At 33.6% G+C, this 23,383-nt stretch overlaps 2 protein-coding genes across 4 annotated transcripts; both read left to right on the top strand.

The window, feature by feature from the left end:
- Positions 1-1,703: 1,703 nt before the first annotated feature.
- On the top strand, positions 1,704-5,790 carry LOC112706859 (putative pentatricopeptide repeat-containing protein At3g47840). Of its 3 annotated transcripts, none has more exons than XM_025758376.2 (3): positions 1,704-4,239; positions 4,435-4,505; positions 5,017-5,790. In XM_025758376.2, the coding sequence occupies exon 1, from the start codon at positions 1,819-1,821 to the stop codon at positions 4,006-4,008; it is 2,190 nt and encodes a 729-aa protein (XP_025614161.1). In that variant the 5' UTR covers positions 1,704-1,818; the 3' UTR covers positions 4,009-4,239; positions 4,435-4,505; positions 5,017-5,790. The 3 variants fall into 3 exon arrangements, with proteins under 3 accessions (XP_025614161.1, XP_025614162.1, XP_025614160.1); XM_025758377.2 differs by having other exon boundaries at positions 1,704-4,156; positions 5,017-5,189; XM_025758375.2 differs by having other exon boundaries at positions 4,435-5,790.
- An 11,046-nt stretch (positions 5,791-16,836) lies between these two features.
- On the top strand, positions 16,837-22,665 carry LOC112705206 (AUGMIN subunit 5). The gene is made up of 7 exons (XM_029288724.2): positions 16,837-16,854; positions 17,259-17,648; positions 17,937-18,014; positions 18,093-18,266; positions 18,759-18,968; positions 19,290-19,475; positions 20,252-22,665. The coding sequence occupies exons 1-7, from the start codon at positions 16,837-16,839 to the stop codon at positions 20,300-20,302; spliced, it is 1,107 nt and encodes a 368-aa protein (XP_029144557.1). The 3' UTR covers positions 20,303-22,665.
- Positions 22,666-23,383: the final 718 nt, after the last annotated feature.

Consider the following 23,383-nt stretch of genomic DNA (forward strand, 5'->3'; position numbering starts at 1 on the left):
TTTTGTATTAATTAAATGTAAATAATGCTTTTTTGAATGGGGAGATTTACTCCAATTGCTAAACTTAACTCTGTGAATTCTTTTATCTCTGGCTGTAAATTATAATTGGTTTTTGTATTAATTAAATGTAAATAATGCTTTTTTGAATGGGGAGATAGAAGAAGTGTTTATAAAATTTTCATTTGAATTTGAGGTTGAATTAGGAAGGAATAAAGTATGCAAATTAAAAAAATTTCTCTATGGATTGAAACAATCTCCAAGAGCTTAATTTGAACGACTTAAAATGACAGTGAAGGAACTTGATTATACTCAAAGTCAGGCTGATTATACATTTTTCTGTAAACATACAGCAGCTAATAAAATTGTTATCTTAATTGTATATGTAGGTGATATTATTCTGATAGGTGATGATATTTTGGAACTAAAAGACTTAGTGCATGTTTGGGCGTCATTATTTTGTTAAAAAAAATCTTGTCAAATCATTTGAAATAAAAAAATTTGGCTCATTAAAATACTTCTTTAGAATTGAATCGCAAAGTCTAAGAAAGACATTTTTATGAACCAACGAAAGTATATCCTAAATCTTTTAAAAGATATGGGATTACTTAGTTGTAAAGTTGATGAAACATCTATACTAATTTAAACTTGAAGCCAGCTAAACTAAAAAATGTAATGGACAAAGGTAAATATCAGCGATTAGTGAAGAGGCTAATCTATTTATTCTATATATGCCCGGATATTGCCTTATGAGCATAATAAGTCAGTTTATACATTTATCTAGGCAAGAACACATAGACACTGTCTTTAGAATTCTAAGGTACTTGAAAGAGTCGTCTGAAAAAAGAATTAATCTACAAAAATCATAGAAATTTTCAGGTAGCAGTCTATACAGATGCAGATTGAGTTAGGAGTGTCATGGATAAAAAGTTAACATCTGACTACTGTACTTTTGTTAAAGAAAATCTAGTTAATTAAAAGAGTAAAAAATAAAATATTGTGACATGAATTAGTGCAGAAATTGAATTTAGAACAATTTATTAAATATATAAAGCACTATAGGTAGAAAAATTTTTACAAAAACTAAAGGTTCTCATTTCTCTACCAATAAAATTATATTGTGTCAATAAATCTGTCATTTTTATTATTCATAATCCAATTTTGTATGACAAAATTAAATATATTAAAGTTGATAAATATTTTATAAAAAAAAAGATTGAAAGAGAACAGATCTACTTCTCATATATTTTAATTACAGAATAATTAATTGATGTTCTAACTAAAAGATTATTTAAAAAAACCTTTGATAGCATAATAAATAAGTTTTTAATAAAAAATATCTTCAAATCAACTGGAAAAAAAATAGAGAAAAACCTAAATCAGCCCCTGACAATTACCTCGAAAGACAACGAGGTCCCTGACAAAAAAAATCCCAACTCGGCCCCTGGCAAAAAAAAACTCAACCCGGCCCCTGACAATTACCTCGAAAGGACAACGAGACCTCTGTGCCAAAAAAAAATTAATGTTATTTTTTTTAGCACAGAGACTAATCAGTCCCAAAAAAAGATTATCAGGAGCCGGATTGGGTGTTTTTTTTTGGAAACTTCGTTGTCCTTTCGAGATAATTGTCAGAGGCCGGATGGTATTCACTCAAAAAAATATGAGTAGATAAAATTAAAATCAAATTTTTTACTTCTTTCATGAATCTTTTCTCGGAATAGAATTAGCTATAATATTCTTTCCTCTTATTCTCTTTCACCGTTCTTCTTCACCTTTTAAGCCTCACATGGTGGTTAGAGCACTGAACTTCCTCTTCCATTCATGCCCTCCTTCTTTCCGCTTCTCCTCCTCCTTCTGTTGCTCCCCCGCCTTCCTTCCTCCGCAGCCTCTCTCCTTCGATTATGGCGGCCGCAGGATGCCGTTTTGCGTAGCACAAAAGGCGTCCGGGGACGTGTTTGGGAGCGTAATCGATGTGCCTCTTCATTTTCCGTCCATCCAAACACGCCCCATTTTGTTCATAATATGGTTGACCTTAACTCCGAACTGAAGCAACTTGTGAAACGTTGTCAACTGCATAAAGCAAGGCACATGTTTGATAAAATGCCTTACAGAGATGAGGTTTCATGGACCACGATAATAGCTGGTTATGTCAATTCTTCAGACCCGTTTGAAGCGTTGATCTTGTTCTTAAATTTATGGATCCAGCCTGGTCTTCAAAAAGACCAGTTTATGATTAGTGTTGCACTCAAGGCTTGTGCTCTTGGCATGAACATATATTTTGGAGAATCATTGCATGGATTTTCTGTGAAGTCAAGTTTGGTAGACTCGGTATTTGTCAGCAGTTCACTTGTGGACATGTACATGAAAGTAGGCAAAGTAGAGCAAGGTTGCAGAGTCTTCGAAGAAATGGAAACCCGAAACGTGGTATCGTGGACGTCCATTATTGCGGGGCTTGTTCATGGTGGTTATAGTATAGAGGGATTATTGTACTTCTCTGAAATGTGGAGATCAAAAGTGGGTTATGATTCATATGCATTCGCCATCGCTTTGAAAGCATCTGCTGATTCAAATTCCTTAGATTGTGGGAAAGCTATTCACACACAAACAATAAAACAAGGGTTTGATGAGAGCTTGTTTGTGATTAATACTCTTGCTTCCATGTATAATAAATGTGGAAAACCAGGTTATGTCATCAGATTGTTCAAAAAAATGAGGATGCCAGATGTAGTTTCATGGACAACCCTTATTACAACATATGTGCAGACGGGAGAAGAAGAGAATGCAGTGGATGCATTTAGAAGGATGAGAAAATCAGGGGTTAGTGCCAATCAATACACTTTTGCAGCAGTAATTTCTGCATGTGCGAATCTTGCTGTTAAAGAATGGGGCCAGCAGATACATGGCCATGTATTGCGTCTAGGTCTGGTGGATGCCTTGTCAGTGTCGAATTCTCTCATTACACTTTATTCGAAATGTGGGATGTTAACTTTGGCTTCAATGGTGTTTTGTAGTATGGCTAGAAAAGATATTATTTCTTGGAGCACTATAATTGCAGTTTATTCTCAAGCAGGTTATGCAAAAGAAGCTTTTGACTATCTATCATGGATGAGAAGGGAAGGGCCAAAACCGAATGAATTTGCTCTTGCTAGCTTGCTTAGTGTGAGTGGAAGCATGGCGCTTCTTGAGCCTGGGAAGCAGGTGCATGCTCGTGTCCTATGCATTGGCCTGGATCATGAAGCAATGGTTCATAGTGCACTAATTAGTATGTATTCAAAATGTGGGAGTCTAAAAGAAGCTTCTAAAGTATTTGATGGGACTAAAACTAATGACATTATATCATGGACAGCCATGATCAATGGGTATGCTGAACATGGATCCAGCCAAGAGGCAATTCGTTTATTCGAGAAGATTCCCAGTATTGGTTTAAAACCGGACTATGTGACTTTCATTGGGGTTTTGACAGCTTGTAGCCATGCTGGATCGGTTGATCAAGGTTTTCACTACTTTATGTCAATGACTGACGAGTACCGGATCAGTCCTTCAAAAGAGCACTATGGTTGCATGATTGATCTTCTATGCAGAGCGGGAAGATTGAGTGAAGCTGAGCTTATGATACGAAGCATGCCTTTTCATAGTGATGATGTTGTGTGGTCTACCTTACTTAGAGCATGTAGGGTTCATGGGGACGTTGACAGAGGAAGACGAACAGCAGAAAGAATACTTTCTTTGGATCCGAATTCTGCAGGAACTCACATCACCCTGGCTAACATATATGCTGCCAAGGGGAGATGGGAGGAAGTTGCACACATAAGGAAGCTAATGAAGTCAAAGGGGGTAATAAAAGAGCCTGGTTGGTCTTGGATAAATGTCAATGATCACTTGCATTCATTTGTTTCTGCGGATCAGTCTCATCCGCAGAGCGAAGATATCATAACCATTTTAAAACTACTAAGTTCAAGAAGAGGAGATTCTTTGCTGGAAACATGTTCAAGTGAAGATGTTGAAGATTAGCAACAGGCTAAATTATCTATCATTGTGCTTGTGCTACAATTACAATTTTTCCATTAGCATTCATTACATTACATAGATTTCAAATGATTGTTGGGAATTGGTTGCCTAACTGCAATCACTTGAACACTCAAAATCCAGCGTATACCAGGTTCGTATGGAATTTGAAACTGAGACATCATTTAAATGGCTTCAAAGATAATTTTTTAAGGGATGAAAGAAATTAATCAAGAGGTAATTTTTCATTGATGAAAACAGCATATGATTTCCATCTTCCTGTAAATATTAGTTTTGCTTCTTGTGAATTTATGCATTCTTTTTATTTGTACAGTACCCTTAGAGATCACTCGCTGTGAAATTTATTGTTGAATAACTTGGCTGGTGATTCATAATAAAAAAAATGTTCTATCCATGTGTTACCATTTGCAGGAACACGATCGATACTGGAATAAAGCTTTACTAGTTAACTTTGCCTCAAGACCCTTCTTTTTCTGGCACAGGTATGCATTCCCTCATGCATTATTGATAAAATTAGCTTTCTATTGTTGGCATGGAATAAGCTTATGCATATAACGTCAGAAGCCAATTTTTCTATTGATGCAATGAATCTAGAAATTAACTAACGTAATTCGAGATATGCAGGGGACTGAAGAGAATAGCAAAGTTGGCTTTTACACAAAACCACATTCACAATTTTGAACTAATATTCCAATTAAGAATTCTATGGTCTAAATTTTGTCTAATTTACTTTTTATAGTAAATTTTAAATATTTAAAAATTATTTACTTTTTAAATTAAATATTAATTTTTAACTTTTTTTTTTGGACAAATTAGATACCACCTTTTAGGTATCATAGCAATCACCTCCAATTTAATAAAAATTCTTTACGGAAACAGTGGGTTGCCTCTGGTATATATGAAGTTTGTGTGTTGTGGGTAAAAAACATAGTTCATCTAGGTTTATTTTGATGTGTACTAATTTTTTTGTTTTATTTTTTTCTTTTGCGGAAGGAGCTTTGGAGTAACGGTTGAGTTGTCTCTGTGTAACTTCAAGGTTACAGATTGATAATAGTGTTTTTCTGGATTATTTTTGTTTTGTATATTGGGTTGATAATAGTGTTTTTCCTGATTATGGATTGTTGGGATGTTAATCTCAAATACGGCACCGTTTAATTTGGGATACAGAAATTGGACTCTTCGATTTTTGAGAAGTATAAAAATCAGACTATTCGATTTTTAGAGTACAAAAATCGGACCCTCCGATTCTTCTTCAAAAAATTTAAAAATTTTGAGGTACAAAAATCAGACCCACTCGCTCATTGTCACTGCCTCATTGGCGCCGTGTCCTGCACCGTGCTCGTTCAATAGCGTCGCCACCTCCTGCTCCACCCTTGTTCATCATCGTCGTGACCTCCAAATCAGTCTTCTCATTTTTGCCGCCTCCAGTAGAATTGTCACCACCACCACCAGCATCGTCGCTGCCTCCAACAGCCTTTTCGCCGCTCATCGTTGCTGCTCCCGCAGCCTCGTCGCCACCGCCGCGTCATTCTTTTCTTCTGTTGTCACCACCTCTTGTTTGTCGCCACTTTCTGTACCAAATCCCTTTCTCGGATTAGTTTTTTGAGTTTCTTCAATATTTGAGGGTTTAGAGTTTGTTCATTTGTTTGAAATTACTAATCTTCTGAGTTTGTATTTCTGTTCAATTATTTGTGCAACTGTTGCTGAATTTTTATTTAAAAATTTAGGATTTGTTTGAATCCTCTAAAACTCTTTTTGGACTTTGAATTAAAATTCAATAATTTTTTTGTGCAACCAGGATTTAGATTTGAATTAGAAATTTAAAGATGGAATTTATTTAATTTTATGTCTTATTAAATAATTTAATAGATGAAATTATTATGGACTCTATTTTCAATTACCTGAGTAGTCATCAGCATTGCTAGAGGCTATACTGCTATTTTTAATTTTTCTGAGTTCTCTTTTTTGTTGTTAATTCTATATGTGTGAAATTGTTTGATATTAGGTGAAATAATTAATCTAGTATTAAATGTTTTTGCTGGACATGGCATGGGAACACAAGGTGATGTTATGATTAGGGGTGGCAAGCGGGGAAACCCGCCCCGCCCCGCCCCGCCCTGCCAGAAGCCCGTCCTTTGGCGGGCTGGCCCGCCCCACCCCGCCTAATTAGGCGGTCCTAGAATCCTAGCCCGTCCTGCCTAACTGCGGGCTGGTGGGCTGGCGGGCTAAGCCTGCCAAAGCTCCTCTTTTTTTTTTTTTTTTTTACTAATAACTACTAAGTAATATATATAATTTCACAACCATATTAATAAATTTATAATTTCTAATGGCATAAAAAATTATATTTTTTATATTCACAAACATTAAAGTCTTTGTAATTATAAATATCTAATAAATATAATTATAAACCAATTTTCATTCAAAATATAAGTATAAATATTCTCTCCAAAGCAAAATAAACATAATTCAAAACATAATTATAAATATTGTCTCCAAAATAACATAAACATAATTCAAAACACTCAATTTTTATCTTCATACTCTTGTAAGTTAGGTTGGGGGAAGTTAGGTTTTAGGAAAAAAATTGCAAAAATACTCTCTCACTAAAAAAAACCTTAGCCCGGCGGGGAAGCCGCCCCGCCCCGCCAAAGCCCGCCAAAACCCGCGGTTTAAGCGGTGCGGGTTAGGCGGGCTTTTGCTATTTGGCGGTCCCGATTTTCCAGCCCAGCCCGCCTTTTTTGGCGGGTTACGCGGGCCGGCCCGGCGGGTTTAGCCCGTTTGCCACCCCTAGTTATGATGCTTGGGGGAAAGGGCCAATAAAGAAGAACGAGAAAGGATGGGATGGATGGGATAGCTTTGTACCTTGTAACTATTTGGTTATATATATATATATATATATATATATATATATATATATATATATATATATATATATATATATATATATATATAAAAGCTCAAGTACAATTTTATTTTTTATGGTTTAGGTCGAAATTTTTTTATCTTTAACCTTTTTTTATATACAAAATTTGTCTCTATAGTTCAACATAATTTTTCACAGAATACTTCATTCATACATAATTGTAACTTAAATAAATTAGAAAATAAATAGTACTTATAATGTATTATACAAATAATAAAAATGTTAAAATAGTTTATCATTCAAATTTATTCTAAAATAAATATTATTGTAAAATAAATTAAACTATTTTTTATTTTATAATATTAAAAATTTATAATTATAATATATATATATATATATATATATTGTTTATAGTAACAATATTTGGATAAAATACTCTACATAAATTAAGGTACCAATTTGTCGCTTATTATTTTTTTTGTGAGAGAGGAGTGTATCTCACAATGATGTGAGAAGAGATGAGTTTTATTCTGCTATGGTTTGAACAAATTGGTGTCTCTGATTTGTTTCATTTTTTAAATCAACAATCATAAATCGGACGGTCCGATTTGTATTTTTGAAAATAAAAAAATTTTTAATGTTAAAATTGGACCGTCCAATTTTTATTTTAAAAAATAAAATAAATAAAAAATGTAAATCGGACCCTCCGATTTGTAGTTTTTTTTTTCTCCAAACAAATTGAACCCTCCGATTTGTAGTTTATTTTTTTCTTCAAACAAATCAGACCGTCCGATTTAAATAAAACACCATATAAAAAAAATACCTAATCTTCTAATATCAATGTATTACACATATATTTAATCAATATAAAAAAAATTAGCCCCAATTTGTAATTAGTGACATAAAATTACGATTAAATGATATCCATTCACATCATTTTTAGTTTCTTGGTATTGGTTCATTTGTGGCTTCATGCATCATGTCTCCATCAATCCCACATAAATAATCAACAACAACAAAGCCTTGTTTTATTATATAGGATTGGCTACATAAATCAAATAACATTATTGAGCTCTATCATATATCATGTTTATAGAGAGATCGTTTACTTGTAAATTTCGTTTGACCACCTCATGGATGGTCTTTTTAGATCTTCCTCTACCTTTCAACCCTTGACCATCTTCCATCTTATCTACCCTCCTGACTAGGTGTTCTGTCGGTTTTCTTCTCATATGTTCGAACCACCTGAGACGCGATTCTACCATCTTTTCCACAATAAATACTACTCTAACCCACTCTCTTATATCTTCATTCTTTATTCTATCCAACCGCATATAATCACTCATTCATCTCAACATCTTCATCTCTGCCACACTTAGTTTATGTTCGTGCTCCCCTTTGGCCGCCCAACACTCTGTACCATAAAGCATAGTCGGTCTGATAGTAGTGCGATAGAATTTACCTTTAAGTTTTAAAGACACTTTTTTGTCACATATAAAACCAGATGCACTCTGCCATTTTGACCAACCTGCTTAGATCTTATGATTTACATCATATTCAATCTCTTCATTATTCTATATGATGCACCCAAGATACTTAAAACTCTTAACTTTTTATAGGATGTTATCTCCAACTTCATCTATATATTAGAGTTTTCTCTTCGCAGGCCAAACTTACATTCTATATATTCCGTCTTGCTATGGTTTATGCACAGACCATATACTTCTAAAGCTTCTCTCCATAACTCCAACTTCTTATTTAGGTCTTCCTTTGACTCTTTCATAAGTACGATATCATCGGTAAAAAGCATGCATCATGATACATGCTCTTGGATATGTTCTGTGAGTACTTTCAAGACTAATGTGAAAAGGTATGGATTTAAGGATGATCTCTAGTGTAATCCTATACCAATAGAAAATTTTTCTGTCACACTACCTTGAGTCTTCACACTAGTTGTAGTCCTATCATACATGTCTTTAATTGCACGAATATATGTGATCCTTACTCTCTTCTTTTCTAAAACCTTTTATAAGACATCCTTTAGCATCCTATTGTACATTTTTTCCATATCAATAAACATCATATGTAAATCATTTTTATTACCACGATACCTTTTCATTATCCTTCTTAACAAGTATATTGTTTCAGTAGTAGATCTGTCTGATATAAAATAAAATTGGTTCTTGTTTCAGTTACTTGTGTCTTTCTACCAGAAATAATCAATAGAATAAATTATTTTTTTATTTAAGTTAAAAAAATTAAAATATATAGATAGATTTTCTTTTTGTAACAATATGATTTGATTTATTATTTGTTACAAATTGCATTAATTTGGAAAAATATTACAAATGGTTGAATACAATTATTTACTGCATCATTTTTATTTATTTATTTGATATTATCATTTTTATTATTTAATACCACTTTTTTCCTGTTATTGGCCAGCCTTTTTTTTATTTCCAGTCCCCCTTTTTTTTTTCAATCGCCTCCAATAGCCCATCTCACAAAAATTCCTTTTCTGGAGGCCAATTTTTATATGGGGCATCTAGTGTACAGATGCATTTGTAAAGATTTTTGTCTTTTATAGTTATTTGTTGATTTTAAAAGCATATCACTAAAAGTGTTGCTTAAAGAGAAAGTGTTACCCTTAATCGTTAACTTGGCTCTGATACCAATTTTTAAAATGTAATTTCTTTTTCAAAATTATTAACTCTTCATATTTTGCTTCGAATGAGTTTATAATTTGTATAGATTTGGTTGGTGGTACTTTATGATTTGTAATTTCATAATCAAAAGTATTGAGCATTTCTACTATTACTAATTCTGATTTCATTTTTACAGTTTTTCAATCTTGTTTTAGTTTATAATATTCTTTTTTGCTTTGATTATTGTATATAAAATCTTTTATCTGTTTGTCTTTTTCTTTAATATAATTTTTCAAATCCTCCAAAACTTCTTTTATTTCTACACTTTCTGTTGTTTCTAAATATCTTTTTAATTTTTCAACTTCATTTTTCATTTTTTCTTTCAACAGCTTTAATTCTTTTAAGTCATAATATGGTGTTCCAGGCATTTATAAATTTTTTAAGTTTAGCTCCAACTTGTTTATATTTGTTCTTATTTCTATCTTTTTATTATAAGGTCATTAATTTCGAACTGAAGATTATTTAATTCCCTTTTATACTCCTTTATTTTACTTTTTAATTTTTTCGCCCTTTTTCTTTTTATTTTGTTTTCTGGTCTTTCAATCTTTGTATACTTCATTATTTATCTTAGAATTTCTGCAAATTCTATCATCGATTCATCACTATTTTCTAGAGATTCTATTAATTTTTCTAACTCTTCAACTTCTCCTTTCAATTTGTCATAGATTATTTTTAGAGCTTTAAATGCTCTTTGATTTATTTCAGAAAACTGTAAATAATTCAATCGATTTTCTCTTTCAAAGAGCTCTTGTTTCTTAGCTTGATAGGTTACATATATTTTCTCTTTATTTATTGTCATAACTTAGTGTTTAGGGTTTCATTTAATTTTTCGACCTTTTTTGTTAATTCTTTTATTTCAGAATTTTCTTCTTTAATCTTTAACTTAGATAAACTTTTTTGGATTCTCTTATTTGGAAATTCGATGAAACTAATTTTCCTGATGGTTCTTTTAGTAAAAGAACTGGGTTTTCAATAGCTTTATATTTTGGTATTTCTGTTTTTACAATTTTCTGAAATAATTCATCGACATAAATTCTTTCTCTGTTTTTAAATATTATACTATGATGGCTATTTGTTAAAGCATAATTTATTGCATATGTAATTGAAAATAGTTCATCGTCTTGTTCCATTAGATTCTTTTTGTGAAATTTATAAGCCAAACTTATAGATCTTCCAAGATTTTCAGTTGATAAAGGTATAGCATATCCAAGATGGACATTGAATTTAACATTTACGTTTGCCAAGTTTCCATGAACAATTCTAATTATTTGATCTATTGGGTCATCAGTAATTCTTTTGTCACAGATTGCTAAGCTTATTGGTGAATTAATTCCTTTCATATATGTAGATTTGATTAAGTCTTGTATAGTACTAATATGAATCCATCCAATTTTAGATCTTTTTTGTTGATCCTTAATTTTCTCAATATGTTTACTCAATTCTTCATCATTTATCAAAGCTATTTCAAGTTCTCCATTAGCAGATTTTATCTTTATAGGGGTTTCAAGTTGAATTTTTCCATAGTATATTATATTTTTTCTATTAAAGACTTCTTTTAAAAGATTTTGTTTATTAAAATTTTCATTTGATTTGAGATTTAATTCCATTTTTAGAACAGCCTGTTTTTCATTATCTAATAAGGCAGATAATCTATAATAATCAAATTCTTCCGTTAATTCTAAACTTTCTAAATAATTCATAACTATGAGACTAAGATAAAGGCGTACCTTTCTGGAGAAAAACTTCCTTTATTTAGAATATTTTACATAAGATATTTTTATCTCCAGAGGGGAGATTGTAGATACTAACTCCAGAGGGGAGTTTAGAATTGGTTTTTCCTAAGGGAATTCTTCTTCAAACTATAGAATCGTCTCGGCCGCTTCCTACTTGCTCTCCTAGCATATGAGTACTCTTAGCCTTCTGCTTTCTATTGTTTGATGCCTTTTACAATTGCCTAAGCAACCTATTTATAATGGTTGGGTCTGATGGACAATTCCCATCCTTACCCTTCTTATGACGTCATTGCTTACGTCATTGTTTATTATCTTGCACCAACTACATTGTTGGTGCTCTATGATCTAAGCGCTTACGTTACTATGCAATAATGTTGAGAGATGCTTCAGATGTGCTGTCCTCCTCTTTCATTATGTGACCTTCAGATGCATTGTCTTCTTCCTTTATAATGTGGGTTGATTCCGTTTCATTATTGCTTTCTTCAGATAACTCTGAGACACATAGCTGGCACTTGTGGTCTTCTCTGTCTTTTATCAAATAGCAGAGATTCCTCTTTATCCCTTCGGGGAGCTTTTCTAAGAGTCCAGATAAGTTGTAGAATGCTGATTCAAAGTCTACTAAGAGTCTCATCTCTCTTTCTTCAATTTCATTTCTTTTACTGGACACAAGCAAAGTATTTCTGCTTTTGAGATTCTAGTGTGCTGGCTAGTCTTCCTTCATGAATGTAGATTGTTAAATCTTGAACTTGATCAATTGGTTGAAATTTTCCTGGGAAGACGGACATGAAGATTACTTGATGTGCTGGAACCAAGCATTCTTCTTCTTCATTAAAAATAGGTTGACTATTCGTAAATTTTAGGGATATATCCCTTGGATTTACATTGTCAATCATATTTTTAAATCTCTTTACTGCATCAACGAATCCTGCAGGAAACTCACTAATAATTTTTAAATCATTAAAAATTAAAATTGTATCAATTAATCCATACTAGAAAAACTGATAGGTGTCAGATGGGGAAGCATCTGGAAATATAACCAGCTTTGTTAGCTATTCTTTGGCAATAGGATAATATTCCAAGATTGCCCTTTTTTCTTCAGTCCAATTTAGGACTATGTTAAGGGTTTCTCTGAGATTTGATCTACAGACCCTTTTCTTTTCCTTGATTTCAAAGCCCTTGTAGGAATGTTTCTTATTATCCCTGTTCTCTGGGTTTGAATTGGAGCTTTATCTGCTCTTTTTAGGGTTTGCTCTGGATGAAGAGTTTCATATTTCCTGAAGGATTCTTTTGCTTCTTCCAGTGTTAAAAACCCTCCTTTATGAATTATCCTTGATTGATATGTAAATGGTGCTGCTTTTTTCCAGGCATCATATACTCCTTTCATGGGGCCATTATAAATTACATAATATTTTTTATCTTGGGTGGATTTTTTGATAATTTCAGCAATTGTTTTATTTTCTGGAATTTTTTCTTCACCTGATTTGTCCACCACGCTTAGCTGGCTGAACTCTGATGGTTTTGGTTGTTGTGTTGATTTCATTGCTTCGATGGCCTTCTTGAGGGATTGGATCTGTATCCTTATTTGCTGACAATGCTTGCACTTTTCGAGTTCTTGTTCGTATTTTTGAATTTCTTGATCTAATGCGTTGTAGACGAACTCCATTCTCTTGTTAATGTATCTGCAATAACATTTTTGTCACCCTTAATATATTCAATTTTTATTGGATATTGTAACAAAAATAATTGCCATCTTACCAATCGTCCATGATTATAATCAACTTTTAAATTATATCGTATAAAACCTGTTAGGTAACTTGAATCTGTCCTTAATGTAAATTCCTTGGGTAGTAAATCAATTTTCCATTTCTTTAAGAGATTTAATTGCTGCCAGAGTTTCCTTTTCATGAGTGGTATATCTCTGTTCTGTTGGAGTAAAAGTTCCTGAAATATACCTGCAAAGTAATTCCTTTGGGGGATATTTAGAATCTAGTGATTCTTTTTCTTGTTCCAAGCTTTTTATAGCTTTCTTAGCTTTTAGACATCCTGACCAGGTTATGTCTGAGGCATCTGTTTCTACTATTAAGTAGTCATTTTCTTCTGGAATATAAAGTTCTGGAAGTTTTTCACATAATTCTTTAATTTTTTGAATTTGCATACTATCTTTTTCATCCCATTTCCATTCTTTTTTAGTATTTATTTTTTGAAATAAGCTTTTAGTATATTCTGTTATATTCTTTAAGAATCCTTGATCAGAAATATAATTTATACACCCTAAAAATCTTTGTAATTGTTTTCTATCTTCTATTTTATTAGGAAATAAATTTACTTTTTCTAGAACATTTGGTTGAAGTTTTAGCTTTCCTTGAGTGGATAAAATTAATCCAAGAAACTCTATTTCTTGTTTTGCTATCCTTACTTTCTTTTTGCTAAGAACTAATCCTTTTTCTTTACATCTTTCTAAAACTATTAATAATTTTTGAAGATGATATTCTTTATCCTGTTTGGTAAAAATTAGTATATCATCAATGTACACTAAAACAAATTCATTTAACTCCTTTAGATTTTCTTCCATAAATCTTTGATAAATACCTGGGGCTTGTTTTAATCCGAATGGTAATACATTCCATTCATAGAGCAACACACTTGTTGATTCTTTTGTTGGGCAAGTAAAAGCAGTTAATTTCTTTGTTTCTTCGTCTAAACGAAGTTGCCAATATCCTGATTTTGCATCAAGAGATGAAAACCAAGTTGCTCCTTTGATTTTTTCTAAAATAGAATCTTTTCTTGGAAGTTTATGAGCATCACCAATAGTTGTTTCATTCATTTTCTTATAGTTTATTACCATTCTTCGTTTTCCCCTTTTAATTTCATTATTGTTTTCCACGTAAAAAGTTGGAGCCGCATGAAGACTTTTACTTAATCTTATAATTCCTTTTTCCAAAAGATCTTTACATTCTAGTGAGAACTCTTCTCTATCTCTTGCAGAATAAGGAATTTTATTTGGAACATTTATCTCTTTTGTGGGATCTTTTAATTTAATACTTACTAATTCGTTATTTGTATTTTTAATATCTAAAGGATTTTCAGCACAAATTTCATCCAAAAGTTCTTCTATCTTTATTTCAAGATTATTTTTTGGAATATTTATCTGAAAGTATAGATTTAAATAACATGTTTCTAATATAGAAAATATTTTAAATGTTAAGATCTTATCTATAGTAGTAGTTGGTATTTTTATACGTTTCAATTTTTGATTTATTGAAGAATCGTGTAGAGATTTTAAAACTATATATGTTAATTCTTGAATGAATGGATGATATAGTTTTAAAAAGTTATTTCCTATGATAAAATCCATTCCAGAATCTAACATATATATAGATGGAACAATGAACCTATAATTTTGAATAAAAATTTCAATCATCTCTGCTTTTTGGTCAATTTTATGTATTGATTTGTCAGCTATTCTAACTCTTAATGGTTTCTTTAATTTTTTCCAATTAAGTTTTATATTTGAACTAGCAAAGCATTGTGTTGCTCCAGAATCTATGAAAGCATTTATAAATTTTTCTGTTATTTTTATAGTAATAAATGTAGCATTATTACTCAGTCTCTGAGTCTGTTTCTGAGACATATTCAAAAATATGTCTAAGTTATCATCAGATTCTTCTAATGGTTCCATGAAACAAGACTTAGCAATTTCTATTTGTTTAGTAAGATCCTTTTTATCTTTCTTTTTCGGGCATTCATTTGCGTAGTGTCCTTCTTCTTGGCAATACCAACATTTACAATTTTCTTTTTTATTCGGGCAATAGTTATTTCTTTGTCTTTTGTTTTTATTGTTATTTTCTTTCCTAAAATATCTCTTTTTTCTCCAGTTTGGATAGTATTTTCTTCTTCTAAATTGATATTTTCTTTTTCTTTGAAAATTTTTATTAAGACCATATTTTTGAGGTATCTCTTCATTATCCTGACAGCAAATTCTAATTATATTTGCAAATCTTTTTTGAGTTGCTTCTTGCATACAACGTTCTTTTATTTCCTCTCTTATTGCAGAGGTTGCTCCACCAAAATTATTTTCAATTGTTCCTCTATTTATTTCTCTTATAAATCTTCCCATTATAAATTCATTAGCAGGATATGGAAGTTTTGTTATATACATACTGAGATAATGATTTTTGTCTTCTTCTTTTAATTTGTAATAATGTATTCTATATTCACATATATAAGACTCCACATTACATAAATCATATATCTGAATATTAGCTAAATGGTTTTTTGCTTCTTGATATTCTTTATTATGGACTTCTTGTCTATGATCTATAATATTTTTTCCAAAAAATTCTTTATATAGAATCATCATTATATATAATATCTTATCATAAGCTGTTGTTTTTGTTTCTAATTCTTCTATTATTTGGTTTTCTATTGATGTCATATAATCTCTTATAGTTCCTTTAGTATGAAATCCTATGTAATTCCAAATGTCTCTTCCAGACAATTCACTAAGTTTTGGATTAGTAAAGGCTTCTAATAAGAAGGAATTCAACTAGTTTTCAAAAATTTCTTTTTTGTTCTTTTTGCAGTCTAAATCGAGTATTCTTTCTCCTTTCATTTCCTGGATTTTAGGAACGTATTTTGATGGTATTTTTGTATATTTTGAATCTTTATTTATAAATCCTTTTTTAAAAGCATAATTATCAAAACCTGTTTCCCATTTAAATTGAGATTGATTATCCTTAGATGTTCCAGCTTCATTTTTTACTTGTATTGGAATTGCTGGTTCTTCGTCACTTGAATAATCTAGAATGTGTTCTTCATTTTCTATATTTTCAGCATTTACTAATTCTTCTTCTATTTGAAAGCCATGTTCCATAATATTATTTTATTGAGCCATTTTTAATTGTTTAAAAAGCATTGTGACTTCTTCTAATTTTTCTTCAATATTCATAATTTCAATGGTGGTTTTACTTTTAAGTCTGTTATGTTGATTATATTTTGAATTTTTTCTTCTTTGGGATTCTTTTTTTTCTTATTTCTTTGAAATTTTATAGATACTAATATTTCTTCAAGCATATCTACTATAGAATTTAATTGTGGGTTAAAAGTATGATGAAGATGTGGGGAATCATTTCCATGGTAGCATTTTTTAGAAATTCCATGTGAAAAATAAGTTTTTTCAGGTTTTTGAAGTCCTTCAATAAAACTTATAGTAAAATAAAGATTTTGAGAAAAATCATTTTGTATTGATTTTAAGAATTCAGTGTCATTACAATTAACATTGGTTAAAATTATTAATTTTTGATCTATTAGTTTTGATAATTTAATTATTTCTTCTCTTAAATCTTCTAATTTACTTTTTTCCATTAGGTGACACTTTTCTTTGTGAATAGTTACGGTTTTAAGTTAAAAGTGTGATTTTAGAATGTGTGGTTTATATTTTGCCACATAAACACATCTTTAAAACAACATCTTTACCATATATTTCTCCTTTTTATATTTGTCGCTGTAATTAATGTTGGTGTTTGCTACGGTACGATGATAAATTAATACGTACTGATACGTTTAAGATATGGACAAATAACAATAAGACATGTGGAATTTATTTTCCACATCAGCATTTAATTTTTTCTTTTTTAAATATATAGTATATCACCACTTTTACTAAAACACCCTTTTAATTAAATAAAAATAAAAAATATTTATTTATTTAATTTTATAAAAAGACTTAAACATCCTTTCTTTATTTGATTAGACAAAAATATCCTTTTAAATTAATCAAATTTTAGAATTTAATTAATCCTAATTTTATTGTTTCAAATAATTAAAACAATAAAACAAAAACATATTAAAAAAATAAAGAATCAAAATTATTCTTTTTCTGTGTTAAACATATTAAAAAAACAAAAAATTAAAATTGTTCTTCATCTGATTCAGAAACCTTCTCATTCCCGCCGCCGAAAGTTTCAATCTCCATCGTTTTGCTGGGATGCCCTAGCCAATTACCCAACCCAGCAACCTTGGCTCCACACGACGACTAAACGCGAACCCATCCCTCCCATCACCCTCGAGCTCCTCCTTCCTTTCTCCGTCATCGATCTCACTCCCTCACCTCCGTCCATCTCCCGCCGCCGTCGCCGAAACGAGCTTCGAAGCCACCGTCGGTATCGTGCAGCTCTGTTCCACCATCGTGCAGCTACTGTTTCAGCTTTGAAAGCACCATCGCGCAGCTCGGTTCCATCGTCGCCGGGCTCGCCTCCTTTTTCCGTCGAGCAGCTCTGTTCTATCGTCGCCCGCGCTATCTCTATTCCACCTGTCATCCCTTCGGTGTGCCCTTGTCCCCCTTTTGCTCAGGATCTAGGGCTTTGTTCTGTTCTAGGGCTTCTAGCTTCTAGTTATTTTTTTATAACAATTATTGAATAATTGTTGTTAGTTAATTTGTGAACTTGTTCTGGATTGAACATTCATATAGTACTACCTTCAACATTTCGCTCGGCTATGGCATTTTCTTGTATAGCTGTTATAAATTCAAACTTGAATCCTTCAATCAGGTACAAATATGAGAATAACATAGTGATGGATGTTTCCACTTCTGATGGGAGCTCTCCTTTACAGTATCAACTTTATGGCAATGGAAAGATTGGAGTTGATGTGCCTCCAGGAGGAAGTCAAAATCAGCTTCTTGAGAGACAGGTCTATATTCTGCCTTGAACTGCACAACTTAACTTCATAAGGGGAATTACTTAGCTAGTGTTCTATCTCTGTTTACAGAAAGCTCATGTTCAGCAATTTTTGGCTACCGAAGATGCATTAAACAAGGCTGCTGAGGCAAAGGACTTGTCCGAGAAACTTATGAAACGTCTGTATGGTGGCACTGATGTTCCATCACGCTCAATTGGTATTGGAAGCACGTCTCAGAATGTTGGAAGTCTTAGGCAACTTGAGGTCTTCTCTTCAAAACATAAAGTCCATTAGTTACATTTTTACCTAGATAGAAAGTGTTACAAAGTATCATGTGCGCGCACGCGCAAGACGCCCTCACACCCCCTCCTAAATATCTTTGTAATTAGGGAAGAATTGATTGCTTTTTAAGTTTTCAAGACATTTAACATATGTATTTTTACTTTAATTTATTATTTTGGAGAATGTTTAGGAATATTTTTTAGATACTACATCACTCATCTAGTATTTATTGTTGTGGTTATTATGACTTAAATTGGGTTTAGCAAAAATGTTCAATTCTATATTCTCCATTTAAAGCAGGAGAAATAAGAATTTACCACCTTATATGTTTCAGGTTTGATTGAATCCTTGGTTATTGCATTTTCATTTAAATTATTTAGGATCCCATTTTCATTAACTGATTAGATTTTCCTATTTAATTTAGGAATTTAAGCATTTAAATATTCCATTTCTTTATATGGTTCCTGTTTTCAGCTTGATGTTTGGGCCAAGGAAAGAGAAGTTGCTGGTTTAAAGGCAAGCCTAAATACCCTGACGTCTGAAATACAACGCCTGAATAAGTTGTGCGCTGAGAGGAAGGAAGCTGAAGATTCTCTGAAAAAAAAGTGGAAAAAGATTGAAGAGTTCGATGCTCGAAGATCAGAACTTGAGATTATATATACAGCATTACTTAATGCAAATAAGGTAAGATTCCACTATTTCCATCTTTCCTGTATAAGTGAAACTCTGGTATCTTTATTGTTCATCCTTGGGTGGTGCTGTTACCTTGTTAGAATCCTAAGATGATCACTTTTTCCAACTTAATTGGCCAATATTTGCATTGACTGTTGAGATGATCGATATTAGCGAAGTTTATGTACAGTGTTGGTACTTGGCATGGAATTCATATCCCTTGCTTCTGACACATTGTCTTTTTGCAGTGTATATTTTTCCCCGTTTCTATATTTTAGGGAAAGATAGTTCTTTGAATTTTTATTTTACCCCCTTGTTAATCACATATTGCAGGATGCTGCATTGTTTTGGGGTCAGCAACCATTAACTGCTAGGGAGTATGCTGCAAGCACTATGATTCCAGCATGTGCTGCTGTTGTTGAGACTTCAAATAGTGCAAAAGATCTTATCAAGAAGGAAGTGTCTACCTTTTGTCGGTGTCCTGATAATAGCCTCTACATGCTTCCTTCTTCCCCACAGGTTTATAATGTTTCAACAGAAATTTTTTCCCCCACTTGTTGGTTGATGCATGGTAATTTGATAGATGGAGTTTCTTTTTGATGTCCCATCTCGACATTTTGGTATTCAAAGTTCTGAGTTCATTGAAGTTTAAAACAAGGAACATGAATAAATAAAATCAAGAAAGCAACAAGAGTGATCAGATACACCTAACTTTTCTTAACACCTTTAGGAACATGACTCACTTAAAGATATGTTCATTATTCAGATAGGCTAAACTAGTTGAGGGGTAATTTTTAGGGTGGCCATACTAGAAGAGATAGAATTAGGTATGAGTGCACCTGAAAACACTTGCGGTTGCCCCTATTGTTGAGTAGATAGTGGAATCTCAGCTTGTAGATTCCTCTGTTGAACAAAGGAAACCGATAGAGGCCCTGGTAAGGAGAGTGAACCAGATAGATGAGAATAAAAAATTAGATGTAAAGGAAGACCTAGAAAAACTGTAAGTTGAATTATTAAAAAGAGCCTTTTGAAACAGTTTTGATAGGAAGAGAAGAGAAGAAGATGAAGAAGATCGAAACTTTTAGAGGCATGAACGATGAAGGTTTCTAATCTAGAACGACGAAGGTTTCTAAGCCTAGATGAAGAACAATTTTGATTTTTTATTTTTTTAATATGTTTAACACAGATGAAGAACAGTTTTGATTTTTGGTTTTTTTAATATGTTTTTGTTTTGCTGTTTTAATTATGTTGATGTAAGTTGAATTATTAAAAAGAGCCTTTTGAAATCACCCTAGGATGGAGCAGTTCTGAAATTCAAACAGTACAGGGAAAGGGAGGAGCTTTAAATCGCGACGGAGATGGCTGAATGGACAGAAAATGGCGGAACGATGGCTGAAAGGCCGCGGAACAGAGGCTGAACAGAGGCTCGAACACGCGGCGTAGAGGACTGAACAGAGGGCTAAGCAGCTCGAACAAGGGTTCGCCAAAAAGGGCAGAACAAGGGTTGGCCAAAAAACAGACGCAGAAGCTTGGCTAAAAAGGAGGCGGATGCGTGGCGAACAAGGGCGACGTTGCGCCGAAGCTGTTGCAGCGGCGGTGGCTGGACGTTGAGGAACGGCGACGAGAGATGGCTGTTTCGGTGCTTCCTCCAAGCTGCGTTCGAGTTCTCTTCTGTCTTCTCTGCGTTCTTTAGTGTGTTCGTTCAGAGGCCAGAGAGAGGGAAGAGAGGGAAGAGAGGGAAGTGAGGGAGTGAGGAGGAGCTCGGTGAGAGGAAGGAGGAGAGTGGCTGAGTGAGACTGTGAGAGAGGAGGGGCCAAGAAGGTGCTGCGCGTTTTGGTTACTGGTTAGGGTTCCTCTAACCAACGGCACCAATTTGAGCAAATTTTAGAAAACCGGTTGGGTCCCGGTTCGGTTCGACCGACCGGTTCTCGACCGGTTCGACGGTCCAACAACGGTTTCTGAATCTTTCGGTTTTGATATATGACCGATTCTTTTTTTATACCGGTACACGGTTCGACCAACCGGTTCGAACAGGTTTTCAGAATCTTGGTCCGAACTGCTTTTTCTTTCGGTTCATGATTTGATCGGTTCGACCAGTCAGTTCGAACTATTTTCAGAACTTGGCGTTTTTCCCTTATTCTAAAAATTCGGCCAGGTGACAGTTCGGTTCGACCGACCAGTTCTTGGCCGGTTCGACAGTTCAATTGCGGTTTTTGAGATTGGAGGTTTTAACATTTGTCTGAGTTGTTTTTTGTAGCGGTTCATGGTTCAATCGGTTCAACCGGCCGGTTCCAACCGATTTTCAGAAGATAGATTATAACAATTCTCTCATGTTGTTTTTATTTTAAAATGCTTAATATATTTTAGTATCAAATTTTCAATTAAGCTTACAACACAGAAGTGGTTCAAGGAATCAAAATGCTAGAGTGAAAATTAAGCTTCACCTAAATTCAACTATAATCGAACGAAAGACATAAATATTAATTTTCAACAAGAGTCCATAAAAAATATAGTGCATAATAATTTTTTAAGTAAAAGAGATGAAAATAACAAGTCTTAGTAGTTAATATAATCTAAACATGACTACATGACAATTACAATTATTTAATTTTTGTTTGACTCCTTTTGTTTATACTTATTGTAATTCCTGGTAGCAGATTCAATGAAATTACGCAGCATCAAGTTATGGGGCCTTAGAATCAAATCCAACGCAAGTCGCATCCTTGTACCATGATTAACCTGAAAAATATAAATATTTTAGGTTACCAACAAAACCATACACATTCGCAAATGAAATACCATTGTTTTTTTAGCAAAAAAAAAATTACATTTACTGTATAACTATACGTCTTCCTGTAGTTTGTCATCCAGGTTGCCACCCATACCCCACAATCATTACTATGTTAAATAAGACGCGGTTAGCTTATGCAGATAAAAATTTGAAAGAAAAAAACACAAATACAGATATTCCTTGCTTGTTCTCCTGTTTCTAGCATTTCCACAAATTCAAAATCAAGTATCCTTGGCCTGAATGGAGTGTTGTATTTATAGAACGAGTCATACTTGAGCATATCTTCCAGATATTTTGCCTATTCATATAGGAAAAAAATTAAATAAAGGACGATATTTGAAAAAAAAAGCAATAGTAATTAACTCAACAAAAACAACAATCAACAATTCTTCCTGTTAACAACAATCAACAATCAAAGAAATTAACCCAGAAAAACAAGAATACTCAAAGAAATTGAATGAAGGAGGAGGGGAAATAGTTGGATTGATGTATTTCTCATGCATTCCCTTGTTCTTCACTTGCTTTAGCACAGGGGGGCTAACAAGATTTGTAACGTGGGAGCCGCTAAATCTTGAAAGGGGCTGCTTCTTCTTATGGCTTGAAGATGATGTCTCAGTGCAACTTTGCAGCAACACTTGGTTTTTCTTTTGTTTCGTTGGAGTAGAAAGTGCTGCACTAGGCTGAGAAGCATTGGAAGAAAAATCAATGTTTGGTTCAAGAATGAAAATTGAATGAAGGAGGAGAGGAGCTTGAGTAGTGGGGATTGCGGCTGGCGGAGATGCGATGACGGCGCCGATAATGATGAGGATGCCTAGCTGCTATTCTGCTCTAATAGGGTTTTTACCTTTTAGGGTTGGGTTTGGTCCCCTTTTGGAGAAAGAAGGGAGAGGAAGTAGTAGCAGCATTTGGAGAAAGAAATAGGATGTCAAACACACTGGTATTTGCCAACTGTGTTTTCGGTACGAATTTGTTACCATTTTTATTTATTTTATCTTATTACTTAATTGGTGTCACTGACTTAGTCCCTAACTAAACCGATCAACCGAACCGAAAACTGAACAAACCGATAACCGAAAAACCGAAAAAAGCATATTTTGCTGTTTTTAGTTCGGTTAGGTTCGATTTTCGGTTCTGATAATAAAAACCCCAACCAAACCGGTCAGGTAAAAAACCAAAAAAAAAAAAAAACAAAACAACCCCCCCCCCCCCCCCCTCTCCCCCAAAAAATGAACGAAACCTAAACCTAAACCAGTAACCCCCATTCGGCCATTCCCCCAAGCCCCACTCCCAAACGAACCCTAGCCCCTCTCTCCCTACTCCCTAGGTCTCACAGCCTCGCTCTCTGCAACTCCCATCGCCGGTGAGAGACCTCCTCCCACCACCTCGCAGCCACCGCCACCTTCCTCCCAGCGCAGCCCTTCCACTGCTCCCACCCAGGACCTCCTCGCGGACAGAGCAGCCCAGCACTGCAGCACACAGCCAGCGCTCAGCAGGTCGGCACCACCCTTGCAAGTCGCACCCACCACCATCCTCAGTCCCTCGCAACTCGCAAATCGCACCCAGCAGGCCAGGACCAGCCACTCACCCAGGACCACCCAGCGGACACAGAGCACCGTATCAAGTCAGATATGGAGCC

Source organism: Arachis hypogaea, chromosome 8 (assembly GCF_003086295.3).
Source record: "Arachis hypogaea cultivar Tifrunner chromosome 8, arahy.Tifrunner.gnm2.J5K5, whole genome shotgun sequence".
In the NCBI taxonomy this organism is placed as follows: Eukaryota; Viridiplantae; Streptophyta; class Magnoliopsida; order Fabales; family Fabaceae; genus Arachis; species Arachis hypogaea.

Bases quoted from the DNA above. Each gene is read 5' to 3' on its own strand.
- LOC112705206 (XM_029288724.2), top strand. The intron at 17,649-17,936 runs GTGTGCCCTTGT...TCTCCTTTACAG, and splicing joins TTCCACCTGTCATCCCTTCG to TATCAACTTTATGGCAATGG. The intron at 18,015-18,092 runs GTCTATATTCTG...CTCTGTTTACAG, and splicing joins ATCAGCTTCTTGAGAGACAG to AAAGCTCATGTTCAGCAATT.
- LOC112706859 (XM_025758375.2), top strand. From the start codon at position 1,819: ATGCCCTCCTTCTTTCCGCTTCTCCTCCTCCTTCTGTTGCTCCCCCGC.